The following is a 19,766-nucleotide window of genomic DNA, read 5'->3' as shown; positions in this document are numbered from 1 at the left end:
GGTGCAGGTAGTATTTTTTAGGTAAAAGAAAGTGCTAAAGGATCTCAAGTCACAGGTCCAATTTTCTCAGTGTGATGTGATAATATGGTGCAGTTGAATGAACTGTGGTGGGCTTCTAATGCTGGTGGTTTACATTGGCTGCATTTTGAATGACGTTTAATAAACCGTAGCAAGTTATTTTTGGTACAGTCGAGCAGTCAGCGAACTAATTTGTCTGCATGGAAAGACATTAATGAAATGAAGTGGTATTTGCAAAAGAAAGCTGTCTCCATCCAAATTGTCCAACGCTGCTCCGTACTGTGGTCAAACAGAGGCAAGACTGGAGACGTAGGTGGAGAAGGAACTGAGAGATCCAAGTGGCCTTTCAAAGACTGGTATTTGCAGAAGGAAAAAACAACAGTCTATGTAAGACAAAGATGAAAAATAATACTATTTTTTAAACTCAAGGGATTCGCTTGACAATAAGCCCAGTGAATGAAAGGGCTGCCAAAAACTTAGTGTTAATGTAGCTCCTCATTGTTGACATTTGATTCTAGAATGAGAAAGATGATGATTTTACGATTTTACTCTTTTCTGATTTAATGAGATTTTATGTATGTGTAATATGTATATAGTATATAACATATTTTATGTATTTCTCTGTGAAATAGATTTAATACAGTTACATTGCCTTTATCACAACCTACAGAATTAATATAATATGTTTTCATATTTTACTCTATTATTATATGATTATTATGTATCTAAACTACATCTATGCTGTATCTGTCTGTCTGTGTCTTTATCTATGTAGACATTTTATCTGTAGGAAAGAGGATTCAGAACTTCATAGCTGTTTTGAATGTCATAGGACTGTCATGTGGATGAACGGTTGTGATTTGTTATCTTTATTCCTCTTGGTAGGGAAGGCCCAGTTGGTAGAGTTATGGGGAAGCACTTGGGCTCCTTTCTAAGACAGGATTTTCTGAAAGCGCTGCCCATAGGTGCAGTAGGCTGCTGTGGGTGTAAGAGAATTCCTTGTTCATTCCTTTAAGACCAGGCTGCTCAAGTCTAGGCTAAGGCCCTGGCTTCCGAGCTTTAGGGGAGTCAGCATTGCCTGGAGGGCTTGTTCAGACCCAGACTGCTGTATTCCACCCCCAGAACTGTTGATTTAGTAATGCTGGCGTGGGGCTTGAGAAATTGCATTTCTAACAACTTCTCAGGTGCTGCTGATGCTGCTGGTTGATTTCAGAAGCATTGAGCTAAAATGTGCTTATTAAACTAGAAATCATTTGTGCGTAGAAATCATTTGGGGATTTTTGTTAAAGCACAAAAATGATTCAGTTGGTTCAGGACTGAGAGTCTGCATGTTTGAAGTCTCTCAGATGACGCTGATGCTCCTGGTCCCTGGTGTGAGTGACAGGGCTAATGAACCCATTGGGGATGGGGAGGCCTGAGGAAATGTAAACATCCAGTGGGGAGTTAGACCAGAGGATGCGACGCTGAGCTCCTGCAAAATCATTTTATTTTGTAAATCCCCAGAGGTGACAAAGAAAATGTCGACTTTTGCTTAAAAATTCTTTTTTATGGTAAAAACCTTTGTCTTACAATGACCTCCATAATTACTAACATTTTTCTCACCCTTCTCTTCGGGCCTTTAAATAAGACCTTATTTAACCACTCTACTTATAAAGTTTTTGCCCATCTGGGAAATGCCTCATTGAATCCACTACAGAACTTTTAATGGAAATGACCTATATGTTCTTTTATTTAATTGAGTTCTGATGTTTACTTGCAGATTTGGTTATTTCTCATAAATGCTCCCATTGAAGAATTTTGAGGGTTTATCCCCATTCTGTCCACACACTGTGCTTTCCAGTGATGCCACAGGGGTTGTGGCCATGGAAAGAGTAGAGTAAATCAAGAAATTACTAATCTTTTTAAAAACATAATGGTTCTATATCTATTGCTTGGATAATGCAAAGTTGCATCAAAAAAATGCATGTTTCCTATCAAGAGCCAAGTGTGTTTTTTATTCTGTTTTCTCCTATTTACTCCCTGTGTCTAAACTGTGTTTTTTCTTTGCTGCCTTTGGAGTTGTCTCTACACCTCTTATTTGAGCTTTGATTCTAATCTCGTGAGGTTGTATCACTTTTTAGGTTAGGTTTCCTGTCATTAGGGGATTTTCTCATAGAATCAAGAGCAGTTCTTAGACCACCTGGAAGTGCAAGATGAAGATCTCAAGAGAGAGAAGCTGATTATTAATAGCTCTTTAACCTTTGATCTGTTGTTTTTCTCATACAAAGGGAAGGAAAGCAGCATTTGCCTGCCTATTGCCAGAGACTTTACATCAGTGTTTCATTCGATTCTCAAAAGCTATATGGTCCCAATGGTGTAATTGCATCACAGGAAAACTGACTCAGGGTGGTGAAAATGAAGGTAATATCTCACAGCTAGTACATAAGAGGTCAAATCAGGATTGATTTGAACCCAGGACAGCTTATCTGCTTAGCTTCTTTTTATATGCCGAGGCATCCTAAAATAAGTAGCAGATTCTTTGGAATACAGATGTTCCCACATATCAGCACGACAGCAGAAGGTTTTGAATGGGAAAGGGAGAAAATAAATGTCCCAGCCAATCAGTATCTCTTTAGCTTCTTTAAAAAAAAAACAAAACTATATATATATATATATATATATATATATATATATATATATACACACACACATATATATATATGTATATATATGTGTGTGTGTGTGTGTGTGTGTGTATATATATATATATATATATATATATATATATATAATTGATTTCAGAGAGGGAGAGAGAGATAGAAACATCATTGATGAGAGCCTCCTGCATGCCCCCTACTGGGAATCGAGCCCACAACCCAGGCATGTGCCCTGACTGGGAATCGAACCATGACCTCTTGGTTCATAGGTTGATGCTCAATCACTGAGCCATGCAGGCCAGGCTCTCTTTAGCTTCTTATCCAGCAGCCACCAACAAACTATCAGCTGTACTACAACAGCCAAACAAAGGTAGACTCCCAGTTGGAAGGATCATCCCCAAAGTGAAAATTAGAGAATGGGAGAGTATTGTGCTAATCATTGAGCCATCACCGCTCAGCTACAAACCACCCCCTTCTAATTTTGTTTGTGGCATTGGGACCCAGGTCCTAAAAACCACATTACTCCTATGCCAGCACTTTCCCTATGGTGTCTGCCAAAATGGGGTCCTAGAGTAGGACTGCATGGCTGGAGGAGGGAGGCTGGAGGAGGAAGACCGGACATATTCTTCCTGTTTACCTCCTTTCCTGAAAGGGTCACCTCTACAGCAGATCTTCAGCAGGAGAGGTGGTTTGTTTTCAGCAGTTGATTCTGGTTTCTGACTGTCCCCAGCCTGGCCTCTCCTCCTTAGGCGTCTGGGTCCAGCTCTTTGGGGGTCCCTCCCAAACTTCTACTCTCTGTTCCCTCACCCCTACCTAGGACTTCCTCTGTGACATCTCAGGGTTGCCTTTGTGTCTTTCAGCACTCCCACACCAATTTAACTAGGTCCTGCTGTTGAATTCTCTCTGTTAAAGAAAAAAAAAAAAAAGAAGAAAAAAAAGAGACATATGTACTACTATTTGTAATACTTTAAACAAAAACAAACAAACAAACAAAAAAAGATTCCTGGTGCGTTTTTCTGGCGAGATCCTTGTGGATCCACACTGTCTTAGAGAAAATGTCTCAGCCATGCTGCCCAAGCACGGGGCCCAGAACACATGCTGCCCAAGACTCACACAGGGAGTTAGTTGGGCCAAAGTCGTACAAGAACTTGAAGGACTTGCAAAAGAATTCCTCTGCAAGTTTGTTAGGTTCATATTTTCACCACACAAGCCAATCCTGGGATAGCTTGTCACATATGAGAGAAGAATAGGAAACAGCAACCAACTGAGAGAAGCTGTGTATTCGGGATCAGCTTTGCCTCTAGGTTTGGGGATGATAGTCTCTCTGGGCCTCCGTTCCCTCCCTTTCAACGTGTTAGTTAATACTAATTATGAAGTCAAATGAAGTTAAGAGATTGAGTACTTGTAAAAAGTATAAGGCCTTGAATTAAAGTAAACCGTTATGATGGTCAAATAAATATGATAATGTTCTCATTAGACTCAACCTCTGTCTATGTGAAGCAGTTTGTCTATGCTGAGACCTGAGGAATCTTTCCATGATAATGGGGAGGGACTGTGAAGGGTGATGGAGGCCAGTCCCTGAGGTCTTGCTCTGTCCCGGCATTGTGCTCAGTGCATCGCATATGCCATCCTCCAACGTTTACGTTTTATAGCAGAGAAACTGGTTCTGCTGATGCTGAGAGTCGGCTTTCCCACTGGTAATTATGCTCTTTCCTGTCAGCGTGTGAAGGGCGCTTCCTTCACTCTGTTTCATTCTGTCTTGTTTGGTGTTAAAATTGGTGCTAGGCTGTCAAATTTTTCTGGGGGGAATTTTTAGAATTTTGGCAGATCATAAGGTTAAAGGAAAACCTTTATGATTCTCTCCTTTATGAATTGCTGTTTTGAAATTCCATAAAGTCATCACGCGTTGTCTGTGGTTTTGAGGCACCAGTGGACGGTACTCCTGGTACTGCTATCCAAGAGATGTCCACAGGTCGGTCCATGAGCATGTGCACACAGTCAGAAGTATTGGCAGAGTGCAGTTCTTCGAGTAGAATAACAGGGTAATGAATATGTACCTGAATCCCTTCGTTTTTAGTTCAAGTCGCTGAAACACTGAATGAACTATTTTCCTCTTTTGTAAAACAGTGATAATAAAATCTGTTTGCTTATCCCTTGGGGACGATTTGAAGATTGACTGAGGTGAAGTGTGAAAGCGCTTGTGAATTGTAAGGCAACTGGCAAATGTGATGGAATTAAAGGATTAAGGGGTTACAGGAGGGCTTGGAACTCTCCCAGACCTCACTTTCAGCATCAGAATGCTATGAAAAAAATCAGTTTACTCCTAGTGGTACTGTCTTAAAGACTTTCCTGACCACAAGGGTATTTTCATATGTATATTCATGCTATAGTTTCTCTTCTTATAAATATATTTAATGCCCTTTATATCTTATTTTATGCAACATGCAGGGGGCACATTTTTCATTGTTAGAATAAAGACACACTTTCTTAGAATTTTATGAGCTTTGTCTTTAATGACTAGATTCTGTGTTTCTCAAATAGTTGTGATAAACTCATGGTGAAATATCGCAAGTCTAGAGTTTGTTTATTTTTTTCCACAATCCTGAAAATACATAGCAAGGACACAGTTTTGACTTTCTCAGGTCAGCCTGTGCTTTCCAAGGATCTTAGCTCTCAGTTTATGGCATTGGTGGCCTCCTGGTCTCTGATCTGGCCCTCCGATAAGGTTGAAGTAGACTAGACTGACAGGCCTCTTTACCACAGCTATTTATGATGTAGCTGTAATTATTAGAGAGCTGCTTGTGAATTTTTAACAATAAACAAACAACAACAAAGTTTCTGCCAATTATTATTTATTAACAAAAGCAGCTATTGTCTAAGGGTCTCTTCCATTTCCTTAAAGAACAAAGTTAGATTCAGGAAATACTCCTTAAAATACTAAAAAGTAAAAATTTAAAGTTAGAAAAGAAAAAGGCGGATGCAGAAAGGGTTATAGGATCCAGGCTGTTTATTCTTGAAGAGGAAGAGCACAGGCTGACTTAACCAGTGCTTTCAATATTTGAGGAGGTTACCGACTGGACCGTCTCTTCAGAGGGCTGAGGAAAGAGGAAATGGATTTACATTTCAGCAAGAAAGGATAATGCAGGAAGAACATTTTGACTCAAGTGTGATAAAAAACTAAAATAAGATACCAGGGGAAGATTTTTTTTTCTTTTTTGAAATAATTATAGATTCACAAGAAATTGCAAAGAAATGTACATGGAGGTTTCATGCCCAAAGGAAATTTTTGAATGATCTCTCTAAAGAATAATCTGGTTTGGAGGAAGGAGGCTGGACCAAGGGGCATAATTAGCTCTTGAGTTTCTGGCTCTTGCATTAGTTTTTGCCAATCTCATGTTCTTCCCGTAACTGTTGGTGGAGAAACAGCACCAGGTTGTTCAATCAGTGGAGTCAGACCCAACCTTGGTTCAGTAACTCAGTACTTGAGTTCTGGCTAAGAAAAAAGTCAGAGCCTAGATTCAAACTCTTAAGAGAAAGTTTATTTAGGAAGTCATAGAGGTAGAAGAAGTGAGCTGTAGAGGATGTAAGCCAGTTGTGCTTCGTGGCTCAGGGAACAAGTTGCAGAGGCAAAAGAAGGGCCATTGGAGCTTGGGAGAAGGAGAGGAAGAGGGAAAGAGGGGGAGATAGAGGGAGAAAGGGAGAGAGATAGGGGGAGAGAGAGGCAAGGCAGAAAGGGGTGGGGGAAGGCGAGATTGTGCTCCATAGAGAGAGCCACTCTGGGTCCTCCTCTTGAAGGTTTTTATCTGTAGGTCTCAGGGGAGGATCCCAATAGAATATTCATTAGCTTTCCAGGTGTGTCTTTCAGGGTTGTGCTCTCTACTAATTAGTTGGCAACTGGGCAAAGTGGTCATTAGTCGCTTGTCTGGTTTTGCTGCTTTCCTGGGCCTGGAGCTGAAACATACCTGAGGCCTAATGTATTTGATGTGTCAGAACCTCATTGTCCTGGGGCTTAATGCTTGAAGGCTTCTCTTGTCCCTTTGTTTGTCCCCTCTGTAAGGGAGTCTAACCCAAGGACTAGGGGAGGAAAGGTCAGGGGAGGGTTTGAATCTCAAGACCAGTGATAGGAAAGGTTAGGGGGTCTAAATCGCATGACCAGTGATATGCTAGGGGAGGAAAGGTTACCCTGGGGGCAAGGTCCTTGTTTTCCCAGTTTTGCCCTTTGCGAGGTCCTAGGGACTTTCCACCCCAGTGGACCTTCTGCTCACCCCTGTTTCACTGCCTACCACATAACACACTTCCCTCTATGAGTTTATGACCAGCACAGACTAGAAGTCCTCCTAATGTGTAAAATGTATGCTTCTTGTTATAAAAATTTAAGAGTAGCCAGTACTTACGGAATACTCTCCAGATGTTGAGCACCATGGTGTGAGGTTTATATTCATTCTGTCAATGCTCACACAACATTTGCAAGGTGGGTTTCATTGTCTCCGTTTTATAATTGTGGTAACTAGGGTTCAGAAATATTGAGTAGCTTTCCAACACTGCAAGCTCAGAGCAGATCCGCTAAAGGAATTTTTCTCTCTACTATATGATCCTACCTGGAAAACATTCATGTTTTGTCCTAGAAGGCGTATTCTCTTCTGCCTGCACACCAGTCTGCATACCATCTTCCCCTGTTTTTATCCTTTTTCAACGGGTCTCAAGAGGCCAATGCTTTAGAAACATTTTCCAACATAAGACCGAGTGTAATTGTGATTTTAATTTTACAGATAAGGAAACAGAGACGTTCTGTGGCAGCTCTCCAGGCACAGGCAGAAGCATTTTAAAATTCTCAAGCAATCTATTTAATGTTGGCAACATTTTTCTTGACGAAATTTCACCATAGTTTCATACCTGTTGGAGCTCCCATTGACTTGAATGTCATCCTTTTCTTTACTTGACATGGCACTAAAATGGCATTTTGTTTTTGTTGCCTTTCCTCATCTCTCCCTTGTCTCGGTCACAGTGAGATCCTTTGCTTGAATTGCTCCATGGAATTAGCTGAAATGCAGGTGTCTCGGGGCTGTCCGTTTGGTGTTTGTGTCTTTTGAGGTTTAGAATTTTACCTGGCATAGAGATCATCCTGTTCGTCTCTATTTCTAAATATATTTACTTTTGGTATTAAAAGCTTGCAGGCTCATTTTAAGATGTTGGAAAATATAGAAAAGCATAAAAAAGAATGTTAAAGTAAGCCACAGCCCTATTACCTGGCAATAGGCATGGTTAACTTAACCTTTTACTATTTATGCTTAGCTTTTATGTGTCAGCTGTGCATAAGTGAAATCAGGAAGCTTTGGTTAGAAATAAATGACAAAGAGTTATTCAAGGTTCTTAGAGTTTGCAAACCAGAAACACAACTAAGCAATACCCAGAGTATTCCAAAGAAGAAAGAAAAGCTAAGAGTTCTTATAGCAAAATGTTCATTCCTGAGAAGAATCAGTTTCGCATTCTTAGTCTCTGGATTGGTCTGAGATGGTGATCCCCTGAAAGACTCGTGGTCTGCAGACTGGATGTCAGGTGGTCTGGAAATATGAACATTCTTTCCTTCGTCCTTCAGGCATAGAGGGTTACCTGGAGGTTTCATGTATATCCAGGCACTCAGGTAGGACTTGGAAGATCAAAAGTTCATATTCCCAGGCTAGTTAAAACAAGAATAGAATTGTTTCCTCATGTCTCAACCTACTTAATTTTAGTAATTTAGCAGCTTGACTAGAGTGACTCAATTTTATGTCTTCATTCTATTCCACATATGTCAGAAATGTGCATATAAGTGATTATCATATAAATATTGCCTTACCTGTTGCTTCTGAGCATTTTTCCATGTCATTAAATATTCAATGAAAGTATTTAAATGTTGTTTACCTTTAAATAAATATAAAGCATACAAATGTACAAACTTAAAATAGCACAGAAAGGTATAAAATGTAAATTAATATACTTAACCCCAAAAGGTTATCACCATTAACAATTTTTTTGCTACTCTTCCTGATAAGTGTTTCTAACTACACAAATGGGATATTACTCTTGTTCTGTATCTTGCATTTTATATTTATTGTTGTGTCTTGAAGCACAACAGATTTACCTCATTTTAACAACCTTATGGAATTCCATTGTATGAACGTACCATATTTCACATGTATCCTTCTGACAAACATCTATTCCCTTTCTTTTTTTGTTTGTTATCTCAAGCAATACTGCAGTAAACTTTATTGTTTTAAAATGCCCAGTATATCTGTAGGGTATATTTCTAATAAAATAGAAAACTAGTAACACCTATAAGAGCTTACGCATTTTAACAATTTGCTAACTATTGGTAAATTGCATTTCCAAGACTGATTATCTCTGTTTAGGAACCCAGAAACAATTTACCAGAGCAGCTGTTTCTCTTTACTCTTGCCAGCATTGGAATTTATCATTGGCCTTCTAGATGTGCCATCAACATCTCAGTCATGCTCCTTCCTCAGGGCCTTCGCCCTTGGCTGCTGTTTTTTTCCAGAATGTTCTTTCCCCAATTTTCTTTGTAGTTTATTTTCTTACCTCCTTCAGGAGTCTTCTCACTTTCTCAGTGGCCTTCCCTGACCAGTTTGTTAAATATTAAAAACTGCAACCCCATCCTTCTTAGCAGGCTTAATTTTTCTCTATAGTATTTTTCATTATCTGGAAAAATACACCACTTTATTTTTAATTAAAATTTTTTTCAATTATAGTTGTCTTTCTATATTATTTTATATTAGTTTCAGGTATACAGCATAGTGATTAGACATTTTTATAACTTATGAAGTGATCCCCAATAATCTTGGTGTCCATCTGGCACCACACACAGTTATTACAATATTATTGACCATATTCCTTGTGCTGTAATTTACATCCCCGTGACTATTTTTTTTATTTAATATTTTATTGATTTTTTACAGAGAGGAAGGGAGAGGGATAGAGAGTAGTTAGAAACATCGATGAGAGAGAAACATCAATCAGCTGCCTCCTGAACACTCCCTATTGGGGATGTGCCCGCAACCAAGATACATGCCTTTAACTAGAATCGAACCTGGGACCCTTCAGTCCGCAGGCCGATGCTCTATCCACTGAGCCAAACCGGTCAGGGCCCTCATGACTATTTTGTAACTGCCGATTGGTATTTCATAATCCCTTGACATTTTTCATCAAGACCCCCATCCCCTTCCCATCTGGAAACCATCAGTTTGTTCTCAGTATCTCTGAGTCTGTTTATGTTCTGCTTGTTCATTTATTTTGTTGCTTAGATGCCACATGTAAGTGACATTATGTGGTGTTTGTCCTTCTCTGTCTGATTTATTTCACTTTCGCAAAATACCCTCTAGCTTCCAGCATAGCACCACTTCATTTTTTATCTTCTTCCTGCTAAAGTGTCAGCTTCATAAAAGCAGGCATTTTGTCACTGCTGCATCCCCAACACTTACAGCAGGGCTTAGGTATCACAGGTGCTCAGTGAGTCATGTGTTAGTGAACCATTAAGCTAGTTACCATTTTTCCTTATAAGAAACATCAGTGCATGAAAATCTTTACGTTTATGGCTTTTTTTCTTTGACAAGTTTCCTTAAATAAATTCATAAAAGTAGGAATACTGAGTGAAAATGTATGACCATATCACACATATTTTAACTATACTTCTTTCATAAACTTATCTTTTATTATTTTAGGGAAAGGGGAAAATATAGTTTTTATGAATAGACTGTGTTAGGATTGACTGTTTCTACATCCTGTGTAAGCTATTTACTTTAAGTTTTATGACCTTGAGCAGATCCCTTAACTTCTTTGAAATTTAGTTTATATTTCTGTAAAATGGGACTTTTATTTACTTCAAAGAGTTGTTGGGCTTTAAAAAAAGTTTATTCTGCAAAGCACTTGACAATAGTAACTACTAACAAGTATCAGGTTTGCTGTCTCCATCTGGGTTTCTTTCCACTATTTGTTTTTTTAAAACAGTTTAATCTTAGATAAGACTGTAGAATAAACAGTCACACACACATGCCTATTCACTCAGGCACATGTGTATCTAAACATGCACCCACATATTAGCTTTCAAAATCCAATCTGTACTTTTCTTGTAAGTTTAAAAATTTTAATATTTGCTGTAAACTTGGCCATGGCCTCCTATCATTGATGAACGTTGTAGTCTATGGAAGTGCTGGTAATCAGGCAATGAATTGAATCAATCACTTCTCTCTATTCCTTCTTTCTTTAATGTTCACGTGTCCATACCAGAGTCTTCCAATTATTTTTGAAAAGTGTAAGAAATGCTAGTGTTAGAAAGGGCTAAAAGTTTCTGGCCAAGCTCCCCACTGAAGATGATTACATAGTATGAAGTCATTAGAACTGACAGATACTCTGTGAACATTAATTTTCTTACTAATCTCCTTTTCCATATTGTAAATGTGTTTGAGTGCAAGAATCGCTTCCTGTTTTCTGTATACTTATAGCCATACCACAGCCCAGAGCTTACCTCAACACTGTGTGGAGATGCCCATTTCATGGTTAAAAATAGAAATGCATACTGTTCAATAGAATTTAAAAGTAGGAATGTTTTAGGTGCTTTCTTTGCCTTTAAATTGAGACTAGTATTCCTCAAAGCTTGCATCCTTATGGTATTTACTTTCAAATAGGATGTTATACTACATGAAAGTACTTTATAAATGTTTGATCTTTTGAAGGTGGTATTGCTGCCTTTGATAAAAAAGTAATCGGGTGAGCATTTCCAGGTAGAGGTAATCTTCAAAGCTTGAAAATACATATTTTCTTTCAACTATTGTATTTCTCGGTACTCTACCCCACCATCCAATTTCTTGCTCTCTGTCTTTTAAGACAGCCTTTGTGAAAGACAGCTCTTCTGAACTTACTTCTGTCTGAGCCAGCATTGAGGGGGAAATATCCAGCTTTTCTCTAATGGACCATGGCAATAGGTAGTTGTGTCTTAGTGGTTTTGTTTTGTTTGGTTTTGTTCTGGTGTCTGATATGCTTTTTGAAAAGAAAAGTGCTAGCAGTGCTTGACAAATTGTTTGGAGAATAAACACAAATAAAATTTCTGTCTGTTCCTATAATCAGGGGTACTATTAGGACGATAAAAATTATATCCGTTCTTTCCTCTCATATGGGATTTGAAATTAAGGTTTTTCTGCCTATCTTATGAAATTTTTTAAATCTTGGAAATTAAATGTTTGGCTGTCTGTACTAGGTAAGTTGAAAAGAAAATGCCTGATGAGGTGTTGGTGGGACACAAGTGCTTGTCGCAGGGCGGCCTTGACTTCAGAGAGTCAATGGGAATTTTAGAAATGGCATCTAGGCCCAAATGTCTAGGGAGTTAAAATGCACAGCCTCTACAGAAAAGATAGTAAGGGTACCTACCATTGAATTAGTTGATTTGGTCATTCACTCATCCATCAAATATTTATTGGGTGCCCACAGTTTACTACGCATGCAAATAAAAATATTCTATAACATAGTAACTTCCTTCAGAGAACTCATGTGTTTTGATGTATTGTACATCCCTACCATGACCCATTTAAACTGTAAAGTGCTTCAATCTTTAAATTGATCCTGTTCAATTTGTCTTTCATTTCTCGTACCATACCCCTCCCCCCTAATCCTCAGACTTTGGGACTGAGCCTGGCTAGTAAATCAAGCCAGGGAGTTGATAATAGCATTGACCTCCCTGAGAAAGAAATATGCTGCCTCTGCCTCCCTTCTCCTGGAGGCAGAGGATCTCTCTGACCCTCTCTGCAAAGTGGGGGTGATGATCATCCTGCCTCATCTGGCCAGGGGAGGATTAAATGAGTTTGTGTTCTAGGCTCTGGAAATGTGGACTTTCACTGAGGCCCTTTATGCCTTCATGGAGGCCACACACACGGATGAGGTTTACACATGTTCATACCAACTATCCAGTGCTAAGGGTAGGCACAGTACCCTAGAGGGCTAGGGGGATGGATAGGGGAGCTGGAAGTTTTGGGTCCTGAGAGAAGGCCAGGTGTAGATGAGCAAGGACCCTGATAGCATGATGATGGTCATCACTACCAAAGAACTTACATGTGTAACCCACGGACACAGACAATAGTGCGGCAAAGGCCTGGGGAGGCAGTGGAGCGGGGCAAAGGTGGTCATTGGTGGGGGAAAAGGGAACATTTGTAATACTTTCAACAGTAAAAATAAATTTTAAAATATAATAAAGTGCAAAAAATAAATAAAGAATTTCTTTCTTTTTTTTACTATTACTGCTGGGGGTACAAAAGAAGAGAAAAACAGTTAAATCTGTTTTATAGTTACCAACATTAGTGTTGGCAGTATCCACCTATAAAATGCTGTTTGGGACAAATTGAGTAATGTGTAACTGGTGACATTAAGACCAGCTATAGAAAGAATGGCTTATGACTTGTCTTTTTTTTTTTTTGTAGGTTTGTAGCCAAACCGTGTGCGATAGCCCTCAACATTCAGGCCAGTGGACCCCAGGTTGCCCAGCCCAATGCCATTCTGGAGAAGGTCTTCACTGCCATCACCAAGGTACGGCTCTCCTTTCCTGGAACGTGAATTGTCGTGACTGCAGTTCTCAGGCTGAAATCATTCAATCCCTTCTCCCCTGGGGCTGAGAAGGAACTGTTTATTGCCCATCCTCCTCCTGGAAGGTGTGCTCTTAGAAGGCACACAGGCCCTGTGACTGGGCCAAAATGGGTAGGAGCCGAATAAACGTGGGCCTGTTTGAGACCTGTTGGTTTACTCTCAAGCCGACTTCAGAAGCTTGCCTGTGAAGAACAGTGTCAATGGGATAGTGGTTAGGCTAACTCTGTGTCTCTTTTAATCTCACGTGACATGAAGCAGTATGTATAGCGGTTGCTTATAGCATCGCTCATATGTTCTAGCAGTCGTGGTACATAGGCAAGCAGTCAGTGGAGGCTAGAAGAGTTGTGACATGGGTGAAGGGTAAGGTGACCAGATGTCCTGCTTTTGGCGGGACAGTCCCGATTTTTAACAATTTGTCCCGCGTCCCACGGCGTTTTAAAAAAGTCCCGATTTTTGGAAAGAATGCACGACAAGCTAGGGAACGGCGGGAGAACGGGAAGGGAATATACGGTTTTCGGCGGCCATGTGGCTCTTTAGCCAGGATATGAGTTTTATATTATTTTTGTTAATTTTATAATGTTAAACTTTAATAATAACAAATAATTGTTGAGAACTGATTATTGAAAACTGCTTATCAAAGTTTGCATTGTTGATCAGTTGTTAGAATTCGACCACCATTGTTTGGACTTAATGAACAATGGCATTTTTGGGGATTGGCAACGACGAAAACATTTTGTAACTGTCTCTCAGACAATACACATCGTACTGCGTGCTAGTAAGCTAGTTAAACAAGTGATGTCATTACAAATCAGCTATTCAGATAATTTAGGTAAGTAATTTATTTATTTCATAAATACATAAATTTTCTTGAATTTAGCAGACAGTACTCGTATTATTTATATTTTATAGTGGTGGCAAAAAGTCTAGCGCCGGCCTTGAAAGTGACATGACTTACGTTACGGCAAATTCATGACCTTTTAAACAACAACAGCAATCTACTAAAAAAAATTCACTCAAATGAGAAATATGCCAAAGAATAAAATAATACTATACATAATTTTTTATCCTATCTAATAATAGAGTAACATGTAAATTACCATCACTCCGCTATGCCCACAATTGGGCGGCGGGAGGCTGGGGGGCGGGACTCGGGGTGGCCTATCCGGCCATTGAGAGGCACGGATCCGCTGCCACTGAGGGGGTCTACCCTGCTGTTGAGAGGCACAGGGGGAGGGACTCCCGCCCCCTGTGCCTCTCAAGGGCCAGATCTGCGGCCGCTCCGGACACCCAGCTGCGCCTCTCAACGGCAGGGTAGCCAGGTGTCCGTGGCAGCCCCCCTCAGCGGCCGCGGACCATCAAAAGCGTGGGAGCTGGGTGCCTGTCTGCTCCAGCACCAGGCCTTTCAGAAGCCTCCACCGAGCTGGAGGCTTCTGAAAGGCCTGGTGCACCAGCGGACAGGCACCCAGCTCCACTGCGAAAAGCGAAAGCGTGTAGGGGACCCTACACGTGCATGATTTAATCATGCACTGGGCCTCTAGTTTATTATATTTGCAAATTGTACTTACGTTGAAATTTAAAAAAATATGTTACAATACTATTTTTGTGTTCTATGAAAATTTTTGTTGCTCCATATAGACCAAATTTTTAGTCAAGGACACCCCCCCCCCCCCCCCCCCCCCGGTCAGTGGTGTCCCGCTTTACCAATGTTAAAATCTGGTCACCTTAATGAAGGGAGAACATGGGTTATAGATTCACAGTGCAGAAAATAGAAGAGACAGTCACTCTGTTGAGAGTTCAAGTCCAAAGTAGGAGTGGGAGGAGGAGAGCAAGAAGGAGAAGAGATGGGAAAGATTGCCTCCCCCTTCCTCCTACTGATATCTCCTTAAGAGCAAAGAAGGAGGAGAAACAAGTCCAAAACCCTAAATCTAAAGCCATGAGAAATTAAGCAAATCACAGCATCAAAATATTTTATTCTTACTCTTACATCTCTCTCTTATCTTACTCTTACATGGACAAAAAAAAAAAAATAGAAAAACACAGAAGTATATCATTCTGTGAGAAGTATTGTATGTTTGAATAAAATGGTTAATTTGTGTGTTTGTGTAATACATGGTTCCCTCATTCATTTTCCTGGGAGACTTACTTGGGCTTTTAACATGCGATTTGACGGTGTTAAGCAAATTTTTTTCCTTTTTTGGTATCTGTGTGGGTGACCATTTGTGTCATTTGTCTCTTGTCTTAATACTGTTAATTCAAATATTCAAACATTTTTGTTTATTTTATGGTCTTTGTTCCTGCCAAGATTCTCTAGGGTTTTTCCCTCTGTCCTTTTAAAAATGGACTTTTCCCTGGAAAAGTGGGAGAAGCACGAGGTGTTGTTTTTACGTCTCTGCTAGGAAAAAGAGAAGAATGAATGGAATTTTAGGAAAAGTTTTTTGGTAGTCTTAGGTTGCCAGGTTTTACCCTGAAAGGGCACATATCATGCAGTTTTTAAAGGAAGAAAATATTAAGAAAACACTTGCATTTTCACTTACCATATCAGTTTACTGTAGTGGAATTCCTTTTTGCCCCTAAAAATGCAGTTATGCAGGAAGGTATCAAGTTCACTTCTTAATGTGATGACAACATATTTTTATGAGTTTTCTACCTAAATGTATGCCTCCCTTTAGAAATCCTGCCGTGGACATTTTATTCCCTTGCCTTATGTTGTTTATGGTCACTGGGGAAATTTCCTCTGTAAAGGTAATAAAAGGAGTTTGCAGCCAGGTTCACTGCTTCGGAGAATATTTGTTTGTAGCTAATTTTAATGATCATATTCTCTTAGTTTCCAAGGTGATTCTTTTGGAAGTTTTTCCATGATTAAAGCAGAAGCCTCATGTTAAGTGCAGCAAAAGTTGTAACTGTTTTTCCTTAAATTTTTTTTAAAAATTACTTTATTGATTAAGGTATCACATATTTGTCATCAACCCCCTCCCCCCCGTTCCCTTCCCAAACACCCCCACACGCATGCCCCCCTCCCCCTGTTGTCCGTGATCACTGGTTAGGCTCATATGCAAGCACACAAGTCCTTTGGTTGATCTATCTCCCTTGTCCCCACCCTCCCCTACCTTCCCTCTGAGGTCTGACAGTCTGATCAATGCTGTTCTTGTTCTTCAGTCTATGTTGTTCATCTTTTCCCCTAGATGAGTGAGCTCATGTGATACTAGGAATACACTTATAGGAACTGAAAATGAGACAAGCAATAATAGTTATGCTGAGAGGCAAATGAATCAGTCTATAGTGAGTTTCTTTCTGGGCCAACAGTTCTTTTGAGTCCCGGTTTCTATGTCGAACAGTTGTTTATGTGTTCATAACAGCAATGACATTTCAGTTCTGGATGGTGGACAAATGGTGGTATTGCAGGTCCGACCCTCTCTGGTTAGGTCCTGGGCAATCTGCAGTGACGCATATCTGCTGACTGCTAGTATGGCAAGGCATCGTCAGCGTCTTCCATCTCTGGACTGTTTCTCTTCTGACTTCATGGCTGGAGCACTCCTGTCAATTCCTCTCTGTTGCAGGAATCCACATGTCTCAGAGTTGTTTTCTGAAAATATACAAACATATTCTCAACCAAAAGTTAATAAAGGAATATTTTCTATAAATTGGACTTGTGATCCTTTTCCATTTTTTTGCCCAAATGATTTTCCTTTGGCTTGTTTTGACACCATGTATGTTTTACCTGGGTGACTTGCTGTTAGCATTACAAATGAAAGTTAATTTTCTAAAGTAAAAATTTTCTAGATGTAATTTATTTGCAGGATATTTTTCCTTACATGTATTCTTCTACTATCCCCCCTTTTTTGGTTTAAATATTGGGAGGCTTTTGGAAATTTTATGCTGTAATCGTGATAGCTTTTAAATTTTACTTTTTTGCACTAAAATGTGACTGCTTTAGGTTCATTATATGTTACGCAATTTTACCATGAGATGAACTACCAATAAAAATTTTAGTTAACACTTTAGTAACAGCTTTTTTGTCCAGTACAATTGATTTTTCTAGAGTATTTGCTTATTTTGATTGGCCAATTTAAATTAGTTTGAAAACTTGACTACTATTTTACTGTCAAATTTAAAAGTTGTAACTGTTTTTCCTTAAAATTTTTGTAGTTCTCCAGTGTTATTTGTGATGTGAGGAAGGAATAGCTTGAGCAGAATAGAAGTAGCAGGACTTGGAGAGTCGGAACATGTTTATGTGTTTGAGTGATCATCCAGCATTCTGCCTTTGACAACATGGTTCCAGGTCAAAGATATATACTATATACAGGGTGTCCCCAAAAATGTATACACACTTTTAACAGCTGATAGCTCAATTGGTGTTTCTTTCTTTTCAGATTTAACCCATCCTATATAATAACAGGGTAATAACAGGGTAATAGGCAAATTGACCCTATCAGCAGAACGACCAGGAATTACCGGTCGCTATGACATGCACTGACCACCAGGGGGCAGACGCTCAATGCAGGAGCTGCCCCCTGGTGGTCAGTGTGCTCCCACAGGGGGAGCTCCGCTCAGCCACAAGCCGGGCTGACGGCTGCGAGCGCAGCGAACCTCTCCCACCTCTTATGTCAGTTGGATATCCCCCAAGGGCTCCCAGGCTGCCAGAGGGATGTCTGACTGCCAGCTTAGGCCTGATCCCCTGAGGGGTCCTGAACTGCGAGAGGGCGCAGGCTGGGCTGAGGGACCCCCCAGAATGCATGAATTTTCATGCACCGGGCCTCTAGTTGGAATACATAATTATTCAAAGTGTGTGTATATATAAATATATCTTTTGGGGATTCTCCTGTATTCCAGCAGCCTCACTTTTCTAAGCAAATCAATTCTTTGAGGGAAGTATATATATGTCAAGAGACCATTGAGGGAAGTATATATATGTCAACTATGAAACTAGGTTTAATGATCCAGAGAAATCATATTACAATTCACTTTCGGTATGTCATGCTGTTTTAAAATATACTAGGGGCCCAGTGCACAAATTTGTGCACTTTGAAAGGAACTGTGGGCTGCGAGGCTGTGGTGGGCACAGGGGCAGGTCTCGGCCCATCCTCTGTGCCCCTGCTCGGCCCCTCCTGCCATGGCCCCCGGCCCCCTGTCTGCTGGCAGCCCCGCTCCCGCTGCCGCTGCTCCCATGCGCTGATGGCGCCGGCCCCGAACATTTCGCGCTGTCAATGGGTACAAGTGGTGGCTGCCAGCCCCGATCGCCTCTCAGGAGCAGGGGGAGGTGGAGAGGCCCTGAGGGGCGATTGGGGCTGGCAGCTGCTTCTCGCACCTGCTGACAGCGCCGAGTGATCGGGGTCGGTGCCGGGTGCCGGCAGTGTGTGCAAGTGGTGCCAGCGCCGGCATCAGGTGCAAGCACCAGGCGAGACTGGTGTGCAAGAGCAAAGAATTTTCAGTAACCACCAGAGGCTAGCCCCAATGACAGTGACCAGCACCCTGCCTTGGTCTGGCACCCCCGCTCACCTGCTCCACCACCCCACTAGGGCTGATGCCTGCCATGTTCTGCACTCTGCTGCCGACACCTGCCATGTTCCATGTGCGCCCCCTAGTGGTCAGCACACATCATAGCTACCGGTTCAATTGTTCTGCCTATTTGTATATCAGGGTTTTATATATATAGATAGGCAAACTTCCTATAATTTGTCCTCCCTCATTTATCTGTTATACTTATCTTCATTCTTTCCTTTTTACTTCGCTTTTCCCTCTCAGTACTGGTTGTGATCATTAAAATTAACATGGGTATTTCTGGTATAAAAATGTCTCTGTAAGTCAGCAATTTTTATTTCTTTCTGTGAAGATATTTAAAAGGGGAAAAAAACTACAAAGTACAATAAAAAACAACACTAAAAATATATACACACACAAAAAAAGAAGGAAAATCTCACACACTTTATTTTTGGCAAACTAGGAGATATATATCTTTAGATTTCAAAATATATATAAAAGCTAACAAACAGTTGGGCCTGAGCAGAAGCCAAGCAGCAGGAAATGAAAAGCATGAAGTGTAGATAGAGGGCCCAGTGGGGGTTGATTTCAGGAAAGCCAGCAAGAAAGACAGCTCTTGCCGAAACCGGTTTGGCTCAGTGGATAGAGCGTCGGCCTGCGGACTCAAGGGTCCCAGGTTCGATTCCGGTCAAGGGCATGTACCTTGGTTGCGGGCACATCCCCAGTGGGGGGTGTGCAAGAGGCAGCTGATCGATGTTTCTCTCTCATCGATGTTTCTAACTCTCTATCCCTCTCTCTTCCTCTCTGTAAAAAATCAATAAAATATATTAAAAAAAAAAAAGTTTTTAAAAAAAAAAAGAAAGACAGCTCTTGAAGGTAAGACAAAAGCTCTGTCCACAGTGTTTGCACCACAAGGTACAGGAACTGGTGAGCGAGGCTGGCAGATGTCCTCCTGGACTCAGTGTAATTCAGAGAGGTAGAGGAAGTACACAGAAGACCGCGTGGAAGGCA

At 40.6% G+C, this 19,766-nt stretch overlaps 1 protein-coding gene across 1 annotated transcript in view; it reads left to right on the top strand.

Annotated features, from left to right (window-relative positions):
* The window catches only part of CERS6 (ceramide synthase 6), a 263,770-nt gene that overhangs the window by 54,246 nt on the left and 189,758 nt on the right, over positions 1 to 19,766 (top strand). The window contains exon 2 of the mRNA XM_079782839.1: positions 13,115 to 13,220. Coding sequence (XP_079638965.1) covers positions 13,115 to 13,220 — 106 coding nt within the window. The remainder of the gene's footprint in view (positions 1 to 13,114; positions 13,221 to 19,766) is intronic.

The sequence above is a fragment of the Cnephaeus nilssonii genome, assembly GCF_951640355.1.
Source record: "Cnephaeus nilssonii genome assembly, chromosome: 10".
Taxonomy (NCBI): domain Eukaryota; kingdom Metazoa; phylum Chordata; class Mammalia; order Chiroptera; family Vespertilionidae; genus Cnephaeus; species Cnephaeus nilssonii.
Note: the sequence above shows the minus strand (reverse complement) of the source record. Positions and strands in the feature narration are given on the sequence as shown.